This window comes from Serinus canaria, chromosome 2 (genome assembly GCF_022539315.1).
Source record: "Serinus canaria isolate serCan28SL12 chromosome 2, serCan2020, whole genome shotgun sequence".
NCBI lineage: Eukaryota > Metazoa > Chordata > Aves > Passeriformes > Fringillidae > Serinus > Serinus canaria.
In genome coordinates this window covers 148,931,613-148,951,584 of record NC_066315.1, presented here as the reverse complement: position 1 = coordinate 148,951,584, position 19,972 = coordinate 148,931,613, and the positions used below count along the sequence as shown (strand labels likewise).

The following is a 19,972-nucleotide window of genomic DNA, read 5'->3' as shown; positions in this document are numbered from 1 at the left end:
GGCCATCACTTGGCATTGTGGTTTCTCTTTCAGTCGTGGTTCTGATACTCCCACTTGGTAAATGAGGTGGAGTTATTTGTATTCAGGTTGCTGATGATCCCTACAAATGCCATCTCAGTCCATGTGGGCTCTATCCACTGTGTTGCAGCAGCATCCTCACTGTCCTGGTGATGCTGGATTTGTCTGGTCAGTGCAAGTTCCACCACCAGACCCTGTGTAAAGCTGCATCAGACCACCCTACCTGGGTTAAATTTCTGCAGCAAACAGGAATCTACATCCCCTTTCCAACCACTATCCCCCTTTCAATGTGATTGGTGGTGTCCAGTATTAACACTCTTTTTTTTTTCCTCTGTTTTTCTCTTCACAGCCACCCAGATTGATCCCAGTGAACTGCAGGAACTTTTTCAGGAGACTTCAGCCAATGTCTTCCGAATTAACTCCAATGGTGAGTAAAATGAGAGCTTTCCTGGTGCCTTCTGTGCTGTCCTGCTGATGATTCCTGTGCATGGCCACGGCCCCTGGCAGCTCCTCTTGTCAGGGAGCAAATATTAATGCAGCTTTTCTGCTGCTGCATCTCACAAACAGCAGCACATGTCCAACACACAGCTCCTTAAAAGATGTAAAAATATTCCACCATATGTTCCCTCCAACAGGCACAGATACATTCCAATCCTTGCTGAGACCACATCCTTTTTTTCTATTTTTAATTGTGTCATCTGTTACAATAGAGAGCTAGAGCTCAGAAAGGTGGAACAAGCCAGGCTCGTTTTCAAATCTGTTGCAGCACTACTGTGTTCAGAGCCTGTCACATGAGCTTGCAAAACATCTATCTCCCTTGGGAAAACACCAAAATTCTGCTGTTCTTCACTCTCTAGGTTGGGCAGGGCTATCTCCCCAGCCCCTGGAGATGCAGAGTCCTCCCTCCTTTGAAACAAGATCTGGCCCATCAGTTTTGTTGGGTGAGGCTGGAGGAATTTATCTTGCAGACAAATATTAACTAAAATTGCTGAGTGGAAGGCAATGCCATTGTACCCCAGTTCTAAACCATACCAGTGGGATCTGAAATTACCAGTGCTGATTTTACAGTAGACATTGAAATTACTTTGGAATCATCTGGACAACTTCTGTGTCTGTTCTTTCTGTGCTTGGATGACAGAGAGGCCTGGCCTGGGCACTAAAATCCTTTCCTAGGTAGGGAAAGGATTTTAGTGCCTCCTTATCTGTGTAATTCTTCCCCAGTGTGTCCTAGGGGTGGAGCCCTGGTCGTTGTAGCAAGGAATCCTTCTTAGAACAGGGATGGGAATTAAAAACTTCTAAAATGTAGTTGTCTCTACTTTTGATGAGTTGTATATGCTCCATCTGCCAGGAACATTCAAGCACCAGTTTTTCTATAACTACAGGGGATTGGTGACCCTTGAATTGGTGACATACATCCCATATAAAAAAGGGATTATGGCCACTGTGGGAGCTTGAACCTCCCAGCTGTGATACTTGGCTTTCAGGTGGGTGAACAACCACACCATAACACTCAGAAATACCTGCATTAGCACCAGTTTTGGCTGCTCCAGCACCAATAGTTTTAATTTGACAATGCCAGTGATGAGTGGCAGTAGCACTTCTCCTTCCAAACTGAAAGCTCAGACTGAAGTTGTGCAACTTTCTTGTGAGTTTGTGTGTGCTGTTCCTGTCCAAACTGGCTAGATTAGGGCTGACTTGATGTGCCCCTGTGCTTCAATCACCATTCCCTCCACAGTGGAGTTTCATCCTTAGAAAACCTAAAGGTGAATGGCACATCACTTTCGAAATACCACAACCCAACTTCTGTTTTCATTCTTTGTTAGAATTGCCTTAACCCTTTCAATTTGTGTTTGACAACCACTGTTATTTCTCCTCTTGAGATGGTGATGATGTGTTTCCTCTTAAGAGTTGCCTGAACTGAGTGCTCTGTGAAGCAGATAATGACAATGCCTGCACTTAAAACTGTTTTGCAAAAATGGAGAGGGTGCACAGAAAAGCCAAAACTGTTTGATGTCTGAAAACCAGACTTGAAAATTTGTGCCATCCAAATTTCTGTTTGAGACATCCAAAAGGACTCAATCATGGTGTGTAAGTGTCCCTCTAAGAAGAAAGACATCAAATAGATAGCAAGGGGCTCCTTAATCTATTCTCATAGCACCAGCTGGGGGTTTGTTTACAAATCACAAATGGGATGGGACCGCTGTGGAATTTGCCTTGAGCTGTTTTATTTTTCAGCATCATTCCATGGTTCTGACAATGGGAAGATGCCATCAGCTCACATCCCAGGCAGCAGACCAAGAACTTAATGTTACAACTCACTTTATAACTTTTCTGACCAATCACACAAAGCAGAAGCACATTGACCACATTGACAGTGGTTCCATCCAACTGCTATAAGCACACGTACCTTTGGTTAAACAATGCTTGCTTATTTCCAATACAATGCCTGCTTGTGAGCCTTAAAACACAATGCACAGAGCTCCATTATTAGGCTTCAAACTTCCTAATATCTTGCTAGATAAACTTTTCTGCAGCTTAGGGAGTTATCCTAAACAAGCGTTAATACACAGACCATTGTTCTATTTGTCCTTGCTTTTCTACTTTTTAAATAATTTTTCTGCTGACCAATCTCATGGCTTCTGCTTAGCTCTAATCACAGTTCTGCTCTCTCTGAGTCCTGCCTTTTGCAGCTTTCCCAAAACCCTCTGATTTTGTGGATTCCCACATTCTCACATAGGAGGAGATCAGGAGATCAGAGTTAAAGCTAGACAAATTCAATCCTTCTGTATGAGGGTAACCAGCCATTAGAACTGCTCATGGAGGCGGCTTGATGGATTTGGCTTTGCCAGGAACATTTAAATCTTTTTTATAAGATATACTTTAGTCCAGCTGCAGTCCCCAGTCTTGATGGGGAGTGGGGAGTGATGGGACAAAATTTTAGGGGAGGAAATCAGGTTGGATAATCAGAATTGCTGTCTCTGGCTTTTAAAATCTATGAATCAATGAATCTATAATGCCTTTTAAAGTGCTCTCAGGTTGAAGAGATGCCCATAAGATACTCTACTGTGTTTGCTCTGTTCAATTCCCATATTATTTTTTGTCTGATAAAATCAGTTTCATTCAGTTTATTTTTTATAGTCTTTCCCCCCAAAAAATGGTTAGAGATTTTCAGGAGAAGGATGCTGAGTGTAGTGCTGAGTTTTGACAGAGCTAATTCCCTTTAGGTAAAGAATTTTTAGGCTTAGAAAATAGGGAAGAATGCCTACAATTCTTTCTGTAGCATAAAATCTCTTCAGGAAACTCAGGAAGCTCTGACCTGGAGCATGAAAAATAAGTAAGTGATGTTGTTTGTGGCTGAGCAAGGAAGAGGCAGCTACATTACAGATGCTCACCAGGTGATGGGTTTACTCCTTGTGTGCTGGGCATGGTGTGCTGAACATCCTACAAATTGCATAAATCCTATCACAGCTCCTCTTTCCTTTCTTTTCCTGGCGTGCTGCAACCTCTCTGGGGTTTTTCAGGTTCCCCGTTGTGTTTGGAGATCTAACTGTGCACCTGAAATGTTCTTGTCCCTTTTGGGGTGCTGAAGATCATAGAATTGTGGAGTCATACAATCCTTAAGGTTAGAAAAGACCTCCAAAATCTCCAAGTCCAGGCTTTGACTGAATGCTACCAAGGCCACTACAGCTTGAGAAGTGTCTTGGTTTATTTTTCAGCCCTCCCAGGGGTTGTGACTTCACCCCTTCCCTGGCCAGGCTGTTCCAAGCTGTCAGGAGTTGGCCATGTTATGGTTTTGTTGTTTAGATTCTAAAAATCCCAGGTTGAGGCCAATCTCAGCAAAACCTTTTATGTCTTTGGGGAATGACTGTTTTTAATGAAACAAGGAGTCAACTTTGTACCAGGATTTTAAAGCACCATTGAATTTTATTGAGTAACACTGCAGAAGTAATAAACACAATGTGCTTTGTCCCTCTTTGCTGTCCTTATTCTTTTTACTGAATTCTGAGCCTTTGGGGTGATTTAAATTCCTCTTGGGCACTTCAGGACTTGCTTCCTGACCAAGGGGGATTTGATAGCTCTGAGTTGATTGTTTTTATTCTCACCTATAGATGCTTCCTGCTCCCTTTTTCTGCCATGAAAATGGAAATCTTCCTCATTTGTTGAATAAAAATTTTAGCCAGGACAGCTGGTTCTTTTTATATGCTGCTGGATCACTCTCCTGCCAGGTTGTGAGCTTATAGACTTCTTTTAATGCCATCTATTATAGAAGTATGAAAGGGTAGAGGGAGATTTTTCCTAATCTTTGCACCTCCTTTCTTTCTCTTAATCTCTTGGGGCTGTTCCTGTTGAAAATAAGGAAAGTTCATAGAATCATGGAATAGTTTGGGTTGGAAGGGACCTTAAAGATCATTTTGTTCCAACCCCCTGCCATGGGCAGGGACACCTTCCAATAGTCCAGATTGTCACATAATGCCTTGACTTCTGCAACTTTCATGTTTTGGGGTTTTTTAAATTTAGTTGATTTTCCTATCAGCACACAAAAAGGAGCTCAAATACTGCTGGAATTTGTCTCATTTATAGCCTTTTTTTTTTTTTTTAATCATCTATACTTTTATTGAGACCTTGCATTTTTTTCATGTGCAGCTTTTAGCTGCCTCTTAGTAAGTATCTTAGAAGTAAGTACAATAAATAACACTCCTAAATGGAATTTCTCTGGTGCATCTTGTCTGGTCAGTGGAGGATATACTGGAGGAATCAGGCCTGTGCTGGCCAGATGGAGAACCTGAACTCTCTAATGGGTCTCTTGCCTCTTTAATTTCCTGCTCCTCACTCTTTAATGACTGCCCATAACTGGTTGGTGCCATGTGCAGTCCCATTACCTCAATCCTAAATGCTGAGAAAAGGATTTTCCTGTATCCCTCAGGTGTGATAGAGTCTCCATTGCCATCTCAGGATGGTTTCTCATCCCCCATTGATTTAAGGATTGCAATGGCACAGGCAACTGGGAGCCAAGCTCTCTGTGTAGTAAATCAGTGCAGCACCAACATCACTGATGCCTTGTGAATGTGCCTCATTCTGGGGGTCTTGGGCATGCCTTTTAATAATGAAAAGAACAAGACTTTTAAAATAAGATTCCTGCATTCCTTTTAATAATGAAAAGAACAAGACTTTTAAAATAAGATTCTTGTTTTAGGAATGGCTTCACACATCCCTCCAGCAGAGCTTGATGTTTTGCTTCTCTGGTCAAATTACTGCTCACATGACCAGAACTGGAACATTGAGAGAGATTTTCCACATCCAGCAAAGAAGCTGCAGGGATTTTGATAAATTCATTTTTGGCTGAAGCCAAAATGAATACATTTAGACCAGAGTAGCTCAGATTTAATTATAGATTGATAAAATGGCTTGGGTTGGAAAGGGCCTTAAAGATCACTTGGTTCCAGCCCCCTGCCATGGGCAGGGACATCTTCCACTGGACCGGGTTGCTCAAAGCCTCATCCAACCTGGCCCTGAACACTTCCAGGGATGGGGCAGCCAGAGCTTCTCTGGGAAACCTGTGCCAGGGCCTCACCACCCTCACAGGAAACAATTTCTTCCTAATATCCAATCTGAACCTGTAAATCCTCTCCCTCTTGTCCTATCACTTCATGCCCTTGTCCAGAGTTCCTCTCCAGTTCTCTTGGAGCCTCTTTAGGCGCTGGAAGGTGCTCTAAGTCCTCTCTGGAGCTTTCTTATCTCCAGGCTGAATAAACCCAGCTGTCTCAGCCTGGCTTCAGAGCAGAGCTGCTCCAGCTCTGTGGTCATCTCCATGGCCATCTGGGTTTTCTTCAACAGGTCATCATCCTTCTTGGATGGGGGCCCCAGAGCTGGATGCAGTCCAGGTGGGGTCTCCTGGGAGGAGATTAGAGGGGGAGAATCACCTCCACTGAGCTTCTGGCCACTCCTCTTTTGATGCAGGGTTCTTTTGGCTTTCTTGAGATTTAGGAAAGTCATGTTGGAGTTTTAGTCCTGCTGTTTTCCACATAAGAGCTACATCAAATGATAGCCTTTGGCTCCTCCAGAGTGTATATCTTGTCATTTTGGGACAACTGACATTTATTTAGTTGTTTAAATACTGTGTTTGAATTGGAATATTAAGTAAAATTATTGGATAAGAACTTAATCAGAGATCACTTTTTCATCTAACTGCTGAACGCATTCCTCACGTCTCCCTTCATGTCTCCTATTCTTTTCACCTTTTTGTAGGTTTTCCAAAATGATGAACAAATCTGACAGCTCCTGGGTTTGCCTCAGTGTAAAATGGATTGAGTGTGAAGTCCTGAAGTGTTTTGTTCAGTAGCAAAACTGCTTCCCACTCCAATCTTCTCCAAAGCAGGTGGCAGTAAAACTCCCTTTGAATTGTCCTTATTTTTGCAGGTCAGGTTAGAAAGGTTCAGGGAGGCTGTAGCTGCTGGTTTTGTTCTGGAATTGTACACATGACATTAACTTGTTCTTACAAATTCAGTGTCCACACAAGTCCTTTATTTACCTTGGCTTGCTGTCCTTTCCCCAAGGACCACACTCTGCTTTGTTCCAAAAGGTTGATGGGCCCAAAAGTATTTTTAGTTGATGCAAAATTTTGTATTTGAACTGAACAGTATGTGGATTCCAAGGGAAATTGATTTGTTAGGATTGTGGAGAGGGAAAGAGGGAATTACAGTATTCATGAGATCTCTGCAGGGTCAGTGGTGTCCTTCTACAGAAGCAAATGGTTATTAGTGAAAACTTCCAATTTATTCTTTAGAACACTGTGCTTCCAGCAAAGAAAAATAATTATTAGCTCAGTTACAGACAATTCCTTGAGGCTTTATCTTACCAAATCTCCAAACTCTGCCGTAAAGTCTGTTATTGAGAACTAGCATTGACAGAAATATATGGTGGTATTCAAAGTTTTTTTGAATATTCATGTAGTTCAGGCGCATTAGTTACTTTTTATGCTGTTTAGTGACTTTTGGTGTCAAGCCAGCAGAGCCCAGAAGAGAAGAGAGGATTTTGTCTGACAGTGGAAATATAATTAAGTGACTTGTTCAAAATTACAGGCCAAGTCCAAGTCTGCAGAGTCATTAAAACAGAGGATTTCTTAAATTTCTGCAGAAATAATTGAGCCATGTTTTTAATCTGGTCCTCTTTCTATCCTTAAATATTGAAGCGTGACTGATAATGGGTTATGGGTTTTACAGCTGGAAATGTCCTGAAAGAAATCCCACATGTAAATATCAAGAATGTAATTTATTTAGCATGTTCCATTGTGGGAAATCTTGAAGTGCTTTGCTTGCTGGCTGTGCTAAGTCCAGAAGTAGTGAGCTGTTGTTAGTTTGAAAGTGAATTGAGACAGTGACATTAAAGGGTGGAAAAAGACAACAGTACCCCTATATTTCTGTTTCTATATACACAAAGATCTATATAGATATTTCTTAAATCTGAAGTAATTGCAAATTACAAAGCAAACCATGTTTCCACCTTCCAGCTGCTTTTAGTGTATTCTCTTCTTCTGATGGAAAAGCCCAAGAAATTGTGAGCACAAACACAGGTGATGATGACGTCTCCATTTTTTTCTGAGCCAAAAGATAGAAAACATTTTGAGTTTAAGCATCTTGAACGAGAAGATGGAAGATATCAGAGTAGACATCAGTGTTCTGCCTCTTAATTATAATTCAGAGCAATAAACAGTTGTTATGCAATTTCTTGCCTCTTCACCAGGGGCACATTTCCAGCTGGAAATGCTCAGTGCACAATTCCATGTCACCCCAAGGCTGGAAGAGTCAGAGATCTGTGCAAGGTCCATGGAACTGAGGTTTTCCTGACAAGGGGTCATATTCCATCATGTCATGGCATGCTATACATGGATTCACCATTTAAGCTTCCAAAGAACCCAATTTATCATTCTGTGCAGTGGCCACTGGTAGATGTGCTCCCCTTTCTCTCATAGCTTGCTTGTTCAAATACTTAATTGTATTTTTTTAAAAAAATTAAATTAAATTAAAAGACAAATAATTTTTTTTCTGTAAAAAGGTGTGCTGCTGCTTTATTTTTTCTTTCTGTGCTGTTGACAGTGACCTCTCTGGAAAGAAGTCTTCGATCCCTGGGGACCTCAAACGATACTCAAGAGCTGCAGGATGGACTGTGAGTTTATTTTAAATTGTTGCAGATCTTTCTTTGTCCCAGCCTTTTCATTTTTTCCCCTCATCTATCCTCACCTTTTCTTCCATCCTTTTGTTATAGCTGGACACCTTTTTGTCAGGATTACTTTGGTTTTTTCCATTCCTGTTGGTGATTAATGGTGGTAGGATGTGCATTGATCGTACAAAGCTTTGCTTGTGCTGGTCTGATGTGGCAGAGAATGGTGTGGAGATAACACAGAAAAGATGGCCCATGGTGAAAGAGGCCATTCTGTAGGTTTTGAAGGAGTTATTTTTTGCTGTTTGTTGCTTTTTTGTTGTTGAGGATGGTGGTTATTTATTTTTAAAGTGAAGATGGAATAGGAAACTGTGCTGGTTTTGGCTGGGATGGAGATAGTTTTCTTCACAGTAGCCAGTATGAGGCTGTGTTTTGGATTTGTAATGAAAGGAGTGCTGATAATCCAGGGATGTTTTAGCTACTGCTGAGCAGTTCTTACACAGAGTCAAGGCCTTTCCTGCTTCTCACCCCACCCCACCAGTGAGTAAGGAGTGAGTGAGCAGCTGTGGGAGGTTAGCTGCTGGCTGGAGTCAAACCAAAACAGGTGTTTCTGTAGCTTTTTCTTGTTCCTTTTCTTTTATCCCCCAGTTCTACTTGGACAAGGTCCATGGACCCAAAAGGAAAGAGAAAAGAGACTTGTGACAGAGACTTGTAGTGACAGAACAAGGGGGAATGGCTTCAAACTGAAAAACAGTCGATGTAGATTGGATATTAAGAAGGAATTCTTCCCTATGAAGGTGGTGGGGCCCTGGCACAGGTTGCCCAGAGAAGCTGTGGCTGCCCCATCCCTGAAAGTGACCAAGGCCAGGTTGGAGGGGGCTTGGAGCAACCTGGGGTAGTGGAAAGTGGCCATGGCAGAGGATTTGTAACGAAGTGATCTTTAAGGAACCTTCCAACACAAACCATTCCATGATCCTATGAAAAAATAAAAGGGGGAGAGCATGTTTTATAGGAGGAAAAGTGTGTTGTGGTGTTGGAAGCTGCATCACAGCATCACGTGGCACAGCACTGACAAAATGAAACTTGATTTGCAGTTGCAGGAGACACAGCTCATTAAACTCCCTCTTCCAGAGCTGTGTACACACAAACACGCACAGTTAGCTCTCCTTGTATGTCTGCTAATTACAGAATCCAAATGACTTCTCCAAATGTAGCACAATTTATTAAAGGTGCCTCCCTTCAAGCAGCTTGCAGGCAAAAATCAACTGTTTAGGATCTGTCTCTGATTTCATGTGTGTGACTGCTGTTCCTGCTGAGGTTTGGCTGTGAAAAAAAAGGAGAATTTGGGGTTTATTTCTTTATTTGCCTGATGGACTTGACTGACCTTCTCTATGCAATATAAGTTCTCAGACCTGTTTGCAATGTCTCTCCTTTTCCCTCCAATCCATTGCTTTCATCAGGGCATCAGATCTGCCCTAATTCACAGATACTGTTCTGCAAACCAGAGGATTAAATATAGTAATAGTCGGAAGATTTGAAAGTAAATTTAGGAGATTGGAGAGGATGCAAGAGTAAAAAGTCAGCCTGTGGAGACTGATGTGATCAGGAAAGATGTTTACATGTACAAAATTATTTGCAGCATAAAGCACCTTAATAACTGCTGGAGATCCTTAACCCAGAAAAGACTGTATAATGCAGGTATTGCGTTTGCTCTACTAAACTATTTTTTTTTAAATAAATTTTAATTAAAGAATCAATTCCTCGACTCTTCAGGGCACTCCAGAAACATGCCTAGATAACTTTTCTCTTTCCTGAGCAGTTACATAAATAGTTACATAAGGCACTAATTGCACAAATTTTTTTTTGATCTTGGAATTATTGTTGATTGTCCAGATAGTTAAATGCATTTTTTAAAAATTTTAACCATGCTTCCCTACCCCTGTCATCAGCCCCAGAATTCCTCCAGCTGTCTCCTGCTCCATCCCCTCTCCCCACAGTCTAGTGGCTCTCCCACTTCTCCCATTTGGCTTTTTGTAGCTCCACACAGAGCAGTACCAGGGTGCTCTGCTGAGGAGGACCAGCAGCTCCCTTCCCTTCAGTCCTCCCTGTCTGTCATCCTGCCCTCACACTGACTTGTCCTTCCACTGCCCCCCTTCCTCACCACCAGGCAAACCAGCCTCGAGTGCTCCACAAGAACTTCTGCCTGTCTCTCCTGAGAGCTGCACCAGCAAAAAAGCAGCGTGCCATGAATCACTAGAGCTGGCAGGGCTGCATAGATCTCTGCTCAGGAGGGTCAGCTCTTCAGGTGAGACCTTTGGGGCAGAGCTTTCTGCTTCCATGGCTGCAAATCACGGCTTAATCTTCTTCCTCTGCCACTTGACCCCTCTCCTTCAGAGGCTGATGCATGTCTCTCCTTGAACACCCTCTAGCTTTGAAGATGGGAGCAGTGAGAGAACATTTGGCAGGTTTATAGCCCTGGCTGTTAGGAAAAGGATAATGGGTTTGGGTATCTAAGTAGTAAAATTGCCACAATTTCTGTTTTCTTGTTAAGTGGCTGTCACTCTGCCTAAAATGAGGCTGCCTAAAATTAGGCAGATGAGGGAAGGCAGAGTGTTTGGGAATAGGGATTGATGGTGAATTGTTCTGCCACACAGGACATTCAGCTGCTTTGGACTGTAAACTGCAGAAGTGTTTGCTTACCTTGCTGCAGGGTCCTGATAAAACAGAAAAAATCCCCAAAGTTACCTGCTTCCTTGCCAAATTCAGGCAGACTTTCTGCCTCTTAAGCACAGAACTCACAAAGGCATCAGATGAGGGCAGGATTTTTACTGTCAAATTGGTCTCTTCCCTTTTCTGAAATAGTTTCTCTGCTTTTGAGAGCTGAGTCTTTCAGAATAAGGATTGTATCTGTGGCAAGTAAATTTGGGAGAGTTCATCCCACAAGGAGTGCCAGCCCTAGTCAGTGAGACAGACTTGGCTGCTGCTGTGAGCAGGGTGTATATCAGACCCAAAGTGAGTAATCCTGATCGAGGCTCTTCCCAGAGCCAGCACAAATATTTGTGGGCTGCATGCTTGGAGCTGGATGTGCTGGCAAGTGAAATGTAAATGCCCTTACAAAGCTCTTGGCTGAATGCAACTGACCCTGGATTAATTGGGAAGGGAGTGGGAGCAAAGGGAAAAAAGGTGGATGGAGCTGGGATGAGGAGCTAAGGCCAGGAGGCAAAGGTGAGGCTTTCTCCAGTGATGCAAGAAAAATCGACTGATTTGGTTTTTTTCTGACCTTTGGTTTAATAATCCAGGCTTCCAAGGCATTTATCTGCTTCCTTAGCCAGAGTGTGTGGGATGAACGGGTTCTCCAATGTTAGGCACTGAAGGTAATGAGTTTTTAATTTAGGCAAATCAAATTAAACACCCAGGTGGAGCACTGACTCCAAAAGACAGTGAAAACCAGTCTCCTTTCTTTTGACTGGTGCAGCTCTTTGGTCTCCCAACATCTTCCACAAAGTGGAAATGAAAATGAAAGCCTCCCTCTAACCTGGACAATGCTCTCTGAGAGGTGTGTTAGAAGAAGAAAAAAAAAAAAAATTTTGAAAGTCTTTCATTTTCACACAACCTGACCCTGTCTTATTGTGACCTCAAGAAAAGCAAAGTGGCCACGCAGGCTGCAAGAGGCATTTGCTGACTACCTGGAAGCCACGAAACTGAGCTTGAAGTGTCAGTGAAAGGTCCTTGATGTCCTTTCCTTGGAGGCTGGATGGCTGCAGAAGTGATCCAGGCTTTCCAAACCAGGCTCCTGCACTGCTCACCCCAGAGAGGAGTTTGTCACCTTATGGGACATTTGACTTTGTGTCATTGCAAGGTCAAGAGGAATAAGAGCATTGAGTCACAAACACAGCTTTTTACCATTTTCAGGTGTGTCTGAAATGTAGCCCATGAGTCTTCACTCCTTGAAGGATTTTTGCATCCTTTACTCGTCACTAGCAGAAGAATTTGCCTGTATAAGGAGTTATAAGAAGGATATTCTGGGGGCTTTTAGCACTGATGAGATTCTAGCACTGATGAGATTTACTAAAAGAAGTGTTTTTTTCTCCTGATTTGAGGAAAAAAAAAGATTTTTAACTTTCACCTTACTTTTCCCACTGGCATTATTTTTTTTTTAAAGTTCTCACTGTCGAAATATGTCGGATTTTTTCTTGCACCTGGGAGAGGCTCAGCTCTACATCTGTACAGTGTTAGAGAACAAACCTGCTTTTCTGATTGAACTGATACAAAATCTTGGTTAAGATGGTGCATGGCAGATAATTCCTATTGCCACAAAGGAGTTCCAGAGCATTTTCCAAGTGGGGAAGCTGAGTTTGAGATCTGAGCTGCTTCAGGGTGAGACAACTCAGCAGTCCTGGAAGAGACTGAAAGTGCAGCTTTTGCATTGCTGCTCTTACCTGTTTTTGGGCCAAATATTGACTTCACTGAGCACCTCTTTTCCTTGGGCATGCATACATAGATTGCTATATTCTTTACTGGGATTGAAGGGAATTCCATCTTCCTCACCTTTCCCCAGGAAATTTGCATCATTATCAGCAGAAATTTTATGGAGCAGTAAAATAAATTAATCAGTTTATTTTGCCACCCTAAAACTGATGGAAACCTAGGGTGAAGTATTGTCAGTTTGGGTTGAAGTATTGTCAGTTTGGGGTGCTTTTAGGAAGAGTGGCATCCCTGTCCAAGACTGAAGCCACGATCTCTTCAGGGCTCTCAGGCTCAGTCTGAGGTGCTTTGCTGGATTTGTAGAAGCATTTTTGACACATTTGTTTATATTCAGGATAGGATCAGTAAGTTTGTGACAGATTGGACTCATCTGTGGGTCTTGCCTGGCACAGGTTGTTGCACCCTCTTATGGATAAGAACCTGAAGGTGGTTTCCTACATTTTCTTGGTCTCTGGACTCTGTCAGGGTTCAGCTCATCCTGTCAAGGATGAGACCCATGGCATGGTTTGGGTTGGAAGGGACCTTGAAGGCTGTGTAGTTCCAGCACTCCCCTTTCATGGACAAAGACACCTTCCACTAGATCAGGTTGCTCAAAGTCTTATCCAGCCTGGCCTTGAGCACTTCCAGGGATGAGGCAGCCACAGCTTCTCTGGGCAACCTCTGCCAGGGTCTCAGCACCTTCACAGCCAAGGATTTCTTCCCAATGTCCAACTTCTCACTTCAAAGTTATTCCCCCTTGTCCTGCCCCTCCATCCCTTCTCCAAAATCCCTCTCCAGCTTTCCCGGAGCCTCTTTAGGCTCTGGAAAGGGCTCTGAGCTCTCCCTGGAGCCTTCTCTTCTCCAGGTGAACACTCTCAGCTCTCCCAGCCTGGCTTCAGAGCAGAGGAGCTCCAACCCTCAGAGCATCTTTGTGGTCTTCTCAGGACTCACTGCAGCAGCTCAACAGCCTCCTGGTGTTGGTGACCCCAGAGCTGGACACAGCACTGCAGGTGGGGTCTCACAAGGTCATGGCAGAGGGGAACAATCCCTCCCTTGACCTTCTGGCCACATTTTCTCATGATGCAGCCCAGGATGTGATCGGTGACTCTTGGAGCTGTCGAGGTGCCCCAGGGTATCTGAGGCTGGCAATTTTGGCACAAGACATAGGTGTGGTGGCACACTGGGACATCTCAAGTGACACTCCCTGATTCTAAGGAGGGGACTGGCACTTTCAGGGTGAATGATTGAGGTTACTCAGTTTGTTCCCACCCAACTCATATTGCACTGAGAAATGCAATAACCCTTTTTGGGGGGAGCTGTGGGGTCGTTTGTCCCTTAGCTGGACCAAAGGGCCCTTTGAACATTCCCCTGTTTCTCTGGATGCTCCAAAACTATTCTGGATGCTGAATTGTTCTCCTCATGGCTGGAAGCCTCACCAACCTGCTGCAGAGGTGGATGGATCCATGCCCTTCAGCCTTTCTGAATTGACATGAAACAGTAAAGGCTTTTTTCCCTCAGTTACTTTTATCATTTATCTGTATTGTTTCCTTCTTCTTGTTTCACCATTATGATTGATAAGCTAGAGGTATAGTTTATTTTTTTTTTTTAAGCATCTGTAAAAAAGATTTTAATTCCTCTGGAATACAGATTCATTTAGAGCAGAATGATGTTTTAAAGTCATAATTTACGGAAAGAAGATTTGTTAAAGTAAATCAGACAGAAGCTTTTAAGTGTCAGCATGTTTAATTAAGGGTAGAATTTAATAATGTTTTATATGGTTTTGTTATACCGCTTGTAGAAGCTTTAAAGAAAAAAAAAAAGATTTCCATAAATATTTTGAAATGTCGTTTTGATTCTGTTAATATGTTAAACCCTTCAAAGTAATACCTTCCCTGTTCAACTCAAAGCAGTCAGATTAACTTTATCTATCCCCCATTTATCGCTACTGGCATCAATTTCTGACAGGAAAAACCTTCTAGGTTTTGGCAGTAAAAATGGGTTGCCAGATTGCAACATTTGCATTTAACTGTATAATACACTCGCTGCCTTAATAACTGTATTTATGTGACAGATCTCACCCTTAAGAATCCCAGAGCTCCAGATATGTGACATCCCTGTGATAAATTACAAAAGCTGGTGATGAACTGCAGAATCCTCCAATGATGATAAATTCATACACTTTTGAACTGCCTGCCCTGCTTAGAGAGGTCCTTGGAGTATCCCTTCACATGCTCAAGCAGTTCCTAATGGCCACTACAAATCAATCTGTCAGCAAAGTTTTGCTTTTCAGTGTTTTTCTCCCCAAATTGTCCTTGCCAGAGTTCTGAGGTGGCCAGAAACCTTGGTCAAAGCAAAAGTGTCTTCCCACATCAAGATGGGTTGTGGATGTAGGCTGGGAATTTTAAACCCTTCAGTTAAGGATGAGTGAATTTTTGTGGCAAGGGATGGATCCTCCTGGAGATGACAAGGGATGGTGGCATCTGGGGGATAAACAATAATCTCTTAAAGGTCTCTAACTGCTGCTGCTGTTTATGTAATCTTTTTATGCTTTCATGTCTCAGTTTATGGTTTCTGTCCTCTCCTCAGTGCAGTGGGGGGTCAGAGAATCACAGAAAATCCCAGCCTGAGTGAGTCTGTGTGGTATTGTCCACAAGGGTCCCAGGATGAGGGAAGAGACGAGAAAGTTGACTCTATGTTTCAGAAGGCTTGATTTATTATTTTATGATAGATAATATATTAAAACTATACTAAAAGAATAGAGGAAAGGATTTCACTAGAAGGCTAAGCTAAGAATAGAAAAGGAATGAATAACAAAGGCTTGTCTCTGACCGAGACCGGCCGGACAGGTGAACTGTGATTGGCCCGTAACTGGAAACAGCCTGACGAGGCCAATCACAGATTCCTCCTGTTGCATTCCACAGCAACAGATAAGAATTGTTTACAGATTGTTCCTGAGGCCTCTCAGCGTCTCAGGAGGGAAAAATCCTAAGGAAAGGATTTTTTATAAAACATGTCAGTGACAGGGCTGGAAGGCACCACAGTGGGATGTGTTGTTCTTCCTCGTGTTCAGGTGGAACTTCCTGAGCATCAGCTCCTGCCTCTTCCTCTTGTCCCATTGCTGGGCCCCCCAGAGCAGAGCCTGGTCCGTGCTCTGACACCTCACTGCAGACACTGACAGAACCTCATGAGGTCCCCTTTCCAGCTGCCTTTTCTTGAGGCTGAACAAGCCCCCGTCCCTCAGCCTTTCCATGGAAGAAAGATGCTCCAGTCCCTTGATTGTATTCATGGCCCTGCACAGAACCCACTCCACCATCTCCATGTCCCCCATGTCCTGAGGAGCCCAGAACTGGACAGGGCACCCCAGATGTGCCTCACAGGACTGAGCAGAGGGGCAGGATCACCTCCCTTGACCTGCTGGCCATGCTCTTCCCTCTGCACCTCAGGATCCCATTGGCCTTCCTGGCCACAAGGGCATTGCTGGTTCATGGACAGCCTCTTGTCCACCAGGACCCCCTGGTTTTCCTTCTCAGAACCCTGCAGAGGCAAGGAAAGAACAGCACACTCCATGCTGGTGAAAACTGCATTGATTGCAGCCCAAGCCTTCCCACACATCCTTGTTCCCATCTCCAGGATGCGGATTTGCCCACTGGCTTTAGGCCCAGCTGGTTGAACACCAGGGCTGTGAGGTCTCCAGGGGGGATGAGGAGCAGGAGAAGTTACCACTGTGTGAGCCCATGTCCTTGCACATCTGCTCCAAGGATCTGCAGCAGTGTCCCAGGGTCTTTATGCCATCTGGAGCACAGATCTGGGTGAACAATGAGATGATTTTTTGTCTTCTGCCAGTGATTAGATACTGTAAAAATCCTTCTCCTCACCCCATTCCCCCCTTTGGTGCCCCAGGTATAAAATGTTTGTTCTCATGGCATCCCACCCTTAAGGGGAAGGGAACACCTGAGATTTGTGGATACTTGTGGTCAAAAGGAATGGCAAAAGTCAGACAAGCTTAAAAAGATTCCTTAGTAAATTGCACATTTAGCATGGAAATCAGGATAAATTAGTCCCTGACCTCCTGTCTAAGCAAAAGGCAGTGAGTTTGGATAAGGGGGTAGGCTGAAAAGGAAGAGAGAGAGATGGATTAAACATTGGGAGAAAGGGTGAAAGAGGAGGAGAAAGAGAGATCACCAATCCTGGCTCCAGTGTTGATCCAGCTGATGGGATGTCCAGGGTCAATGGGGTGTGTCCAAGCTCAGGTTTCACAGTATTACCTTTTATAGATAAGTTTGCCCTGTTATTTCTCTCTTTCCATGCAAATCAGTTGTCTGAACATGCACAGCCTGTTCTTCTAGATCTGTCAGAGCCTTGAGGGATCTTGGATCATCTTGATCCCCTCTACAATTTGTCCCCCATTCCCAACCTCATTCCTGTGCCTGCACTGTGCTGAGTTGTGCTGATCTCCAGGAGCCAAAACCAGGATATTTTTCCCAGAAAAGTGCTGCTCTACCTCTGCATGGCCCCTTCTGTAGCCACATCCTTTTCTTTCTCCCAGCATATTTTTACCAACAATGCTTGCTTGGCTCCATGACCATCCAGCTATCAGTTTTTGAGACATTCTCATTATCCCCCTTATCTTCGGTGCTCCTCTGTTTTGCATTTTGGAAGCTAACTGCATCCCCCAGTGAGCACTCTATTTGTAGCTTGAAAATTTTACGTTATCAGAAGTGTGGCTGGATATTAGAATGTGTAAAAATATTGTCATGTTTGGGGTTTTTTCATAAATTTATTCTTAGATGTTTATCTGGGAAAAGCTGATTTCACACTGATGTTGTTTTTATTTTTTTGTTCTCTAAGTGACAGAAGGACGAAGAAATAAATAGAATAAAATGTTCCTTCTCATCTCTTGGGCCACCACAATAGTTTTGCTAATTTTTCAGAAGCCTTTCTGAGATGAATCATTAAAAAGTGTGCAAATTTCCCTTCTTAATATTACCAAAATAGTAGCTTTTTAATTTGGAGTTGGCATCTTTTGACATTTTCATGTATTAGCAATGAAATGTGGGATATGATTAGGTTAAAAATTGTTTTTTCAAGGAACAGAGAAAAATTCATCCTCCCTCACCTTGAAAAACAAACCAACTTCAGATATTTTGCCTCTCTCCTCCTGCAGAGTTGTAAAAAGTGCAAGACAAGATCACATTCTGTTAGCATAGCCTGCAGAGGGCAAATAATTTTATATTTGGGTTGAAATATCCACAGGCAGGGAGTTTGTCTATTGAGATCCTGACTGGAGCCACTTCCCTCTGGTTAAGTAGTTACAAGTTTTGTAAATTTTTTTAAGGAAAAAAAGAAAAAAATATTGGAGGGGGGATAGGACAACTGCATGTTTGTGGTGGGTTTAATGCCATCAGTTCCAAACTGAGGCACACAGTTCATGTGGATTGGCCAGAGAGACCTGTGGGATGAGGTTTGTTTGGGAATTCCCATGTGGAGTGAGCAGTTGTCAGGGCTGAGAATTTCCAGGGGCTCCTCCAGGGCTCTGGCACAGCAACCCAGACATCCCAATGATTGTTGGAATCCTTCTGTTGGCTTTGGGGAATAATGATTGCTGGGATCCTTCTGCTGGTTTTGTGTAAGGTCTGGTTTATCCTTTGAGCCTGGTGCTGCCCACAGAGCTGGGAGCAACGGGAAAGAAATGTCTGTTGAGTCCTGTGGCTCCAGCTGAGCCATCCCACATTTCTGCAGGATGCCTTTTGGAGGAATTGGCATCCTCTGGAAGGTCTGCTGGGCTTGAGGGGGGGAGAGAGAGAGAGAAAGAGAGAGGAAGAAAGAGAGAGAGGGAGAAAGAGAGAGAAAGAAGGAGAGAAAGAGAGAAAGAGAGAGAAAGAGAAAGAGAGAAAGAGAGAAAGAGAGAGAAGAAGAGAGAAGAGAGAAAGAAAGAAATGACAACGCACGCCATACACCGAACAGAACCAGACACCGCACGCCCTCCACTCCCGACCCGCCAGAAAGCACCCAGAACAGCCCGCCATCCTACCCACCGCCCTACTCCACCGACAACCCGCCATCACCGCCCTCCCGCACAGAACGAAAGCAAGAACACCGAAATGAACGCCAGACACCAAGCACTCCCGCACCACAGAAAGCCAAAGAAAGAAAGCAAAGACAAGAAGAAAGAAAAAAATACGCCAATCTCAGAGCAGAGTACAAGGATTTGCCAATCTGTTGCTTGCTGGGGAAGTCCCTCTGGGATGAATTTCTGCATTTTTTTCTGCAGTGATTTGTTGGGTGACTCCTTTCACACTCTGCTCCATCAGGAATAAACCCCTGGAGCAGACACTCCCCACACCTGCCCACTGCAGGAGGCACACCAGGGGTTAGGTAGATCTTTCTGTTATTTGTGTGGACATTGGGTGCTTAAACAGAGTAAGCAGATGGGGTTTTTAGCAAATAACACTTCCAGGTTCAGCACTACTGTGAGATCAGAGGGAAATCCACAGAATGGCTTGGGTGGGAAGGGACCTTAAAGATCATCCAGATCCAGCCCCCTGCCAGGGCAGGGACACCTTTCACCAGAGTTAGAAACTCACAGGGGATTTGGTTTGAACCCCTTTTGCTGCCTTGTTTGAAGTGAAACTGGGTAAGGCACATAAGGATGGTCCTTGGGAAAATGTCTTGGAGAAATAGAAGTGGATAATGCCTCGTTAAAACATAAAAAAAAAAAGAGAAAAGATGAAAGGGAATGAAAAAAAGGAAAAGAAAGGAGAAATCGGTAACAAGTGTAATTGGCAACGGTTCAGGGGAAGGGTAATTTTAACTTTTAAGGTCAACACTTTTTCCTTTTCCTTCTCCTCCCCTTTCCCACTGGCCCCTTCCAGCTGTCCACTTCCCCCTTCCCCTTCCCTTCCCCTTCCTTCCCACTTCCCCGTTCCCTTCCCGTCTCCCGTCCCCTCCCCTTCCCAGTCCCTATTACTTTACGGTCCGGTCCCTTCTTTCACTGTCCCTTTCCCTTTCCACTTTCCCTTTACACTTTCCCTTCCCACTTTCCTGTCACTGTCCTGTCCTGTCTTTCCTTTCGTTCCTTTCCCGTTCCTTTCTGCCTGTTCCTTGTCCTGTCCTGTCCCTTTCCTTGCCTGCTTCCTTCCCGGTCCTTTCCTTCCTTGCCGTTCCGGCGTTCATTACCTTCCGTTCCTGTCCTTTCCTTAGCCCTTTCTTGTTCTTTTCCCCTTGCCCGTTTTTCCTTTCCCCTTTTACGTCATTTCACCTTCATCCTTTCCCGTTCCAATTTCCCTTTCTTTCCCTTTCATTTCTGTCCGTTCATTGCCTTTCCTTTCCCTTT

At 43.7% G+C, this 19,972-nt stretch overlaps 1 protein-coding gene across 5 annotated transcripts in view; it reads left to right on the top strand.

Moving 5' to 3' along the window:
• Positions 1-19,972, top strand: part of TSNARE1 (t-SNARE domain containing 1) — a 456,778-nt gene that overhangs the window by 152,136 nt on the left and 284,670 nt on the right. For all 5 annotated transcript variants that reach the window (XM_050970764.1, XM_050970765.1, XM_050970766.1 and 2 more), the window contains 2 exons: positions 368-445; positions 8,112-8,181. In XM_050970764.1, coding sequence (XP_050826721.1) covers positions 368-445; positions 8,112-8,181 — 148 coding nt within the window. The remainder of the gene's footprint in view (positions 1-367; positions 446-8,111; positions 8,182-19,972) is intronic.